At 50.4% G+C, this 7,500-nt stretch overlaps 1 protein-coding gene across 1 annotated transcript in view; it reads left to right on the top strand.

Moving 5' to 3' along the window:
- Window positions 1-7,500, top strand: part of adhfe1 (alcohol dehydrogenase iron containing 1) — an 8,190-nt gene that overhangs the window by 665 nt on the left and 25 nt on the right. The window contains exons 2-14 of the mRNA XM_079347994.1: window positions 191-228; window positions 341-390; window positions 1,763-1,816; window positions 2,086-2,240; window positions 2,483-2,679; window positions 3,510-3,587; window positions 3,714-3,819; window positions 4,904-5,056; window positions 5,975-6,073; window positions 6,254-6,332; window positions 6,421-6,517; window positions 7,038-7,195; window positions 7,278-7,500. The exon at window positions 7,278-7,500 is cut by the window's right edge and continues 25 nt beyond it. Of these exons, the coding sequence (XP_079204120.1) occupies window positions 191-228; window positions 341-390; window positions 1,763-1,816; window positions 2,086-2,240; window positions 2,483-2,679; window positions 3,510-3,587; window positions 3,714-3,819; window positions 4,904-5,056; window positions 5,975-6,073; window positions 6,254-6,332; window positions 6,421-6,517; window positions 7,038-7,195; window positions 7,278-7,361 (1,348 nt within the window). The 3' untranslated portion in view covers window positions 7,362-7,500. The remainder of the gene's footprint in view (window positions 1-190; window positions 229-340; window positions 391-1,762; window positions 1,817-2,085; window positions 2,241-2,482; window positions 2,680-3,509; window positions 3,588-3,713; window positions 3,820-4,903; window positions 5,057-5,974; window positions 6,074-6,253; window positions 6,333-6,420; window positions 6,518-7,037; window positions 7,196-7,277) is intronic.

Genomic DNA, 7,500 nt, shown 5'->3' with positions numbered 1-7,500 from the left:
CCTGGACCTGGGTAACGTGTTGACCTGGACCTGGGTCACATGTAGACCTGGACCTGGGTAACGTGTTGACCTGGACCTGGGTCACATGTAGACCTGGACCTGTGTGTGTGTGTGTGTGTGTGGATCTGACAGTAAAGTAGATTTCTGAAGTTCAGCTCGGAGTCACCTGACTGTTTGTTTGTGTTCACAGGTGCAGATGTCCTGCTCACTCCAACACCTTCCACCAAGGTACGCACACACACACACACACACACACACACACACACACACACACACACACACACACACACACACACAGTCAGCTGTTTCCTGTGACCTGATCAGTGTTTCTGTCCTGCAGGTTCTGGATCTGAGATCTGCACCGTCAGGAAGACGGACTACGCCTTCGAGGTGAGAAACATGATGCTTTCAAATCACAGCAGACAGTCCAGGTGTATCCAGGTGTTATCAGGTGTGTCCAGGTGTTATCAGGTGTGTCCAGGTGTTATCAGGTGTGTCCAGGTGTTATCAGGTGTGTCCAGGTGTTATCAGGTGTGTCCAGGTGTTATCATGTGTGTCCAGGTGTTATCAGGTGTGTCCAGGTGTGTCCAGGTGTTATCAGGTGTATCCAGGTGTTATCAGGTGTATCCAGGTGTTATCAAGTGTGTCCAGGTGTTATCAGGTGTATCCAGGTGTTATCAGGTGTATCCAGGTGTTATCAAGTGTGTCCAGGTGTTATCAGGTGTGTCCAGGTGTTATCAGGTGTGTCCAGGTGTTATCAGGTGTGTCCAGGTGTGTCCAGGTGTTATCAGGTGTGTCCAGGTGTTATCAGGTGTGTCCAGGTGTTATCAGGTGTGTCCAGGTGTGTCCAGGTGTTATTAAGTGTGTCCAGGTGTTATCAGTTGTGTCCAGGTGTTATCAGGTGTGTCCAGGTGTTATCATGTGTATCCAGGTGTTATCAGGTGTGTCCAGGTGTTATCAGGTGTGTCCAGGTGTATCCAGGTGTGTCCAGGTGTTATCAGGTGTGTCCAGGTGTATCCAGGTGTTATCAGGTGTGTCCAGGTGTTATCATGTGTATCCAGGTGTTATCAGGTGTGTCCAGGTGTTATCAGGTGTGTCCAGGTGTCATCAGGTGTATCCAGGTGTGTCCAGGTGTTATCAGGTGTGTCCAGGTGTTATCAGGTGTTATCAGGTGTGTCCAGGTATTATCAGGTGTGTCCAGGTGTTGTCAGGTGTTATCAGGTGTGTCCAGGTGTTATCAGGTGTATCCAGGTGTTATCAGGTGTGTCCAGGTGTTATCAGGTGTGTCCAGGTGTTATCAGGTGTGTCCAGGTGTTATCAGGTGTGTCCAGATGTGTCCAGGTGTTATCAGGTGTGTCCAGATGTGTCCAGGTGTTATCAGGTGTGTCCAGATGTGTCCAGGTGTTATCAGGTGTGTCCAGGTGTTATCAGGTGTGTCCAGATGTTATCAGGTGTGTCCAGGTGTTATCAGGTGTGTCCAGGTGTGTCCAGGTGTTATCAGGTGTGTCCAGATGTTATCAGGTGTGTCCAGGTGTTATCAGGTGTGTCCAGATGTTATCAGGTGTGTCCAGGTGTTATCAGGTGTGTCCAGGTGTGTCCAGGTGTTATCAGGTGTGTCCAGATGTTATCAGGTGTGTCCAGGTGTTATCAGGTGTGTCCAGGTGTTATCAGGTGTGTCCAGGTGTTATCAGGTGTGTCCAGGTGTTATCAGGTGTGTCCAGGTGTATCCAGGTGTTCATTGTGTTCATTCTTTGATTTTCAGATGGCGAGCTCTAACATCCGATATGGAGAGGGAGTCAGCAGAGAGATTGGCATGGTAACCAAACCTCACCTTCATCTTCTTCATCCCAACACACACACACACGCGCACGCGCACACACACACACACACACACACACACACACACACACACACACACACACACACACACACGTCTGGAGGAGCTCTGACACTCACACTGAGGACGATATGAGCGGCTCCGTCTGATTGGCTGAAGGCCGAGCACAGGACGGCGAGCACTAAGGCGTGCAGAGTGAAGGTTGGTGTTCAGTCTCAGTGTGACCCCGTTCTCCGGTTCTCCTGCAGGACCTGCAGAACCTTGGAGCTCGGAACGTCTGCCTGATGACGGACAAGAACCTGTCCGTCCTTCCCCCGGTGAAGGCCGTCCTCGAGTCTATGGCCAAGAACGGAGTCAAGTACAAAGTCTACGACAACGTCCGCGTGGAGCCCACCGACACCAGGTGACGCCCACTTTCAACTTCCTGCTTAAAGGTCAAAGGTCGTTCAGATGGGTTCAGTCCACAGCAGAACAGAGGTTACCGACTCGATCTGGTCGGACTTTAGTCTCTTTGTTGTGGGTCACTGCTCTCTGATTGGTTAATGAGGCGGCGTTTATTCTGACAGGTTATCGGAGGCCCGTGATCGTTAACGTCTTAAGTTCTGAAGTGAAGGTAAATAATGAGTCTTTGTTTCTGTGTTCCAGTTTCAAAGACGCCATTGCGTTTGCCAAAAACAACTCTTTCGATGTATTTGTGGCGGTGGGCGGCGGCTCTGTGATTGACACCTGTAAGGCCGCCAATCTGTACGCGTGCCACCCAGACGCTGACTTCCTGGACTTCGTCAATGCTCCGATCGGGAAAGGGAAGCCGATCACGGCAGCTCTGAAGCCCCTCATTGCAGGTAGGAGGATACACTCACGTCACCATGGCAACCACTGAGGTTACAGCGAACTGGAGAGTAGACCAGGGGGGCGGAGTCAGACGGCTGTGAGGACAGCTGGTTAAATAAGAGTTTTAACAATAAATCATCTATAAATGTTGTGGAGTTCCACAGGGAAGCATCTCGGGGCCCCGCCTCTTTCTGTTTATCAGCTGATTGTTTCTATTGGCTCCCTGCTTACCGCCCACTTTCATCAACCAATGAGAGATGAGATTAGAGAGTGGGCGGGTCCAATCAGGACTATGATCAGCTAAGTCACGTTGGAAAGTACTTTAGAAACATATAGGACCGCATCCCACCAATCCAAACTGCACGCCACCACTCGTGGCCAATCAGAGGTGAGGAGACGTTGGAGACGCCATGTTGGCGTTTAACAGAGCTGGGCTCACAGGAAGTCTCACAGACACCCACAACGAGTAATTCAGTTCAATTCAGGACCTGGACCAGGTCCTGGACATGATCAGACTCAGAACCAGGACACTCCAGTCCATGTCAACACACTCAGTGAAAGAGTCTGGGGGGGCGGGGCCACGTGGCCCCCCCCCCCGGGTATAAATGAAGGTTAAAGAGATATGAAGAAAGTCTGAATCAGCATCTTTAACAGATTCTGTTGAAACCACGTCGAGGGTTATCGGATCATCGGGGAGTCAGGCGACGCGCCATCGTCCAATCCGGACACGTGATGCCTGAAGGCTGTTTGGAGAAAAAAGCTTGTCTTCTCTTATCTGTTCAGTTCAAGGTTCACACAGGTCAAAGGTCACATGTCCTCCTCTTTGTACTTTAATCTACAGTTCCAACGACAGCAGGGACCGGCAGCGAGACCACCGGGGTCGCCATCTTCGACTACGAGCCTCTGAAAGCCAAAACAGGTGAACGAGTGAGCACAGCTCTCTGCCCTAGTGGACACTACAGGAACTGCACTCCTGAAGAATACTGCTACAGAGTGATGATGACATCAGAGTCAGTCTGAGCTGTGATTGGTTGTCTGTGTTCAGGTATCGCCAACAGAGCCATCAGACCCACGCTGGGCATCGTGGACCCGGTGCACACACTGAGCATGCCCGAGAGAGTCGCCGCCAACAGTGGCTTTGACGTGCTGTGGTCAGTGTTTGTGTTCCTTCATGTTCTGCAGAGTGACTCAGGTGTGGACAGGTGACCTCTCACCTGCATTCGGCTCAGTGTGAGCGTTAAACGACAGCACGCCACGGCCATGTTAATGGTTAGCTCGTCTTAATTAAAGCAAAGAGAGACAAACAGACTTTGTTCAGGCAGCTGCAGCAGCTTGCAGTTTGTACAGACGTCTTCACTGACAGCACGACTGCAGAGGTGATCTCTGTCCCCTCTCACCGAGGAAGTTGCTGGTTTGAATCCCCGTCTGACAGGAGATAATGGATATATGAAAACACATAACGTCAAATAAGCTTGATGAGCACCACAGACTTCAGGTTGAACAGATTTAAGAGATGTAAACAAAAGTCCTCACAGTGAGTGAAAAACACAAAGAACACACCAAGCCTTCAAACTCTGCTCGTATCAATGATGAACTTTAAAGGTCACATGACCTCCTCCTCTTCTTCAGGTGAAATCAGTGTCCTCGCTCCTCTTCATCATGTGTGTGAAGTGTGTTGTTGTAAATCCACTCTGATCCTGTATTTGATCATGTCTATAAACCCCTCTATTTCATCCCTGCTCAGAACAGGCTGTTTCTGTGTCTGTAGCTTTAAATATGTAAATGAGCTGTGTCTGACCACGCCCCCTCTCTGGAAGGGCTCGGGTGTACTCGCTGCTTTCTGGCTCCATGTCCTATTGTTTACGGTGAGAAGGCAGACTCAGAGGGCAGAACAAACACCTAGCTGTGGGAGTGTCACCCACCTGGGGGAGGGGCTACTGCCCTTTGTGATGTCATGAAGGGAACATCTCCAAACGGCCTGTTTGAGCAGGCAGAAGACGGAGAGGACGGACTTTTCTCATCATTGGGGGGTTTGGGGACAGATTGACAGAGGTGATTAAACAGGAGCTTCTAACTGAGAGCGCCCTCTAGTGGTCTTGTCAAATGGTCAACTTCCGAAATCTTTTTGATATTAATTAGATTATTATATATTCAACTTTTTTTGCTGTTATTCTGACTTGTTTTTTATCTTGTTTGATTTTATTTTATATTTTTTTGTTTCATTTTTTCCTTCAGTCACGCTCTGGAGTCGTACACCGCCCTGCCCTACAACCAGAGGAGCCCCTGCCCCCCCAACCCCATCAACCGCCCCGCCTACCAGGGTAGCAACCCCATCAGCGACGTCTGGTCCCGTCACGCCCTCAATGTCCTCGCCAAGTACATGAAACGGTAACAACCAGTGAAAACCAGCAGAGGACCTGAACAGGTTCTGTTTATCAACACATGATCAGAAGTCGGCACACGGCCGCTCACATACAATCTGTTCTCATGTATTTCACTGTTTTATTGGACTAGCGGCTCTTTTATGATATGCTAGCTGAGATCGGTTCTTAAGGTTCAAACTCATGAAGCTAACTAGAAGATGGGCGATCAAAGAGACGACGTCTCTGTGTCTGATGGATTTATTGACTTCATCATGTCAAACCTGAGACAGAACTGACAGCGCTAACGATACAGGCTAACGATACAGGCTAACGATACAGGCTAACAATACAGGCTAACGTTACAGGCTAACGATTCAGGCTAATGATTCAGGCTAACGATTCAGGCTAACAATACAGGCTAATGATTCAGGCTAACGATTCAGGCTAACAATACAGGCTAACGATACAGGCTAACGATTCAGGCTAACGATTCAGGCTAACAATACAGGCTAACGTTACAGGCTAACGATGCAGGCTAATGTTACATCTCAGTCTGTTCTGATTATCTGCATGGACGTTCGCTCTGCTCTTCGCTCGCTCTCTCTCTCTCGCTCGCTCGCTCGCTCTCTCTCTCAGCCGTCGTATCAAACAGAGACGAGCTAACTGGCTGCTGTGTGAACTCGTGATGTAAAGACGAGCCTCTCTCTCTCTCTCTCTCGACCCGCTGACAGAGTGACATAGAGCTGAAAACAGGCGAGCGTGGCGCTCTGTGGACACGCGAGAGAGAGAGAGAGAGACGCCGTCCTCCATGTTGGAGGTTATTGTTCCATTAGTTCGACTTAGAAATGACTGAAGGGGGAGGAGCTACCGACTGATGATTTCAAGTGATCACGTTTCACGAGCATGGCGAGGATTCCTGTGAACACGCTGCGCTTGTTTTCAGAGCGGTGCGGGACCCGGAGGATCTGGAGGCCCGGTCCAGCATGCACCTGGCCAGCGTGTTTGCTGGGATCGGGTTTGGGAACGCTGGAGTTCATCTGTGGTGAGAAACATTTACAGATGACACAAAGGTTGCTGCCTACATGTACCAGGATGCATTGCGTGCCAGACAATGACTGAGCAGCTCACAGTTTAAAGGCGTTCAAACCCTGTAAAGGTCATGACCTCTGCAGGTTCTACAATTAAACAAACGTGTCAGTGATCACTGACTCTGTTCCTCCAGTCACGGGATGTCCTATCCCATCGCCGGCAACGTGAAGACTCACTCAGCGCAGGGCTACAGCGTGCAGCACGCCCTGGTGGTGAGTGATGAGAAGACAACATGGACCAGCTGCTTCTCAGCTCTACTAATGTAATAATGTGTGTGTGTGTGTGTGTGTGTGTCCTCAGCCTCATGGTCTCTCAGTGGTCCTCACGTCTCCAGCCGTCTTTAACTTCACAGCGCCGATGTGTCCAGAGCGCCACCTGGAGGCTGCAGAGATCCTGGGTACGATTCTTAAAGTCATTAGTCTGTCAACATCACAGTGTTCTTCCTCACTCACAACCTGCAGCCCAAGAGGCGTTCAGGGACAGGGACAGACTCTGTGAGGCGTTCAGGGACAGGTACAGACTCTGTGATGTGTTCAGGGACAGGGACAGACTCTGTGATGCGTTCAGGGACAGGGACAGACTCTGTGATGCGTTCAGGTGCAGATATAACCCCTCTGTGATGCGTTCAGGTGCAGTTATAATCCCTCTGTGATGCGTTCAGGTGCAGATATAACCCCTCTGTGATGCGTTCAGGTGCAGTTGTAACCCCTCTGTGATGCGTTCAGGTGCAGTTATAACCCCTCTGTGATGCGTTCAGGTGCAGTTGTAACCCCTCTGTGATGCGTTCAGGTGCAGATATAACCCCTCTGTGATGCGTTCAGGTGCAGTTGTAACCCCTCTGTGATGCGTTCAGGTGCAGTTGTAACCCCTCTGTGATGCGTTCAGGTGCAGTTATAACCCCTCTGTGATGCGTTCAGGTGCAGACATCAGTCGGGTGAAGCGGGAGGATGCGGGTGGCGTTCTTGCAGACACGCTGCGTCAGTTCCTGTTCGACCTGAAGGTGGAGGACGGACTCGGCGCTGTGGGCTACAGTAAAGAAGACATCCCAGACCTGGTTAAAGGAACCATCCCTCAGGTGAGCTGTGATGTCATCACACCTGCAGCCTCAGGTGTGTGAGGGAGGAGACTGTGACACCTCTGTGTTTGTGTTGTTTCAGGAGAGAGTCACCAAACTGTCCCCCAGAGAACACACAGAGGAGGACCTGAGCCAGCTGTTTGAAGCTTCAATGAAGCTGTACTGAACACACACACACACACACACACACACACACACACACACACACACACTGTCCTTAAACTGATCTCCTGTCTGCACCGTGTGGAGCTGCACTTCCTCTACCTGCCACTAGATGGAGCTGTTCCTCCTCTCAGTCAGAGCTC

Source organism: Symphodus melops, assembly GCF_947650265.1.
Source record: "Symphodus melops genome assembly, chromosome: 7".
NCBI classification, from domain to species: Eukaryota; Metazoa; Chordata; class Actinopteri; order Labriformes; family Labridae; genus Symphodus; species Symphodus melops.
This window is presented reverse-complemented; position numbering and strand designations above follow the sequence as displayed.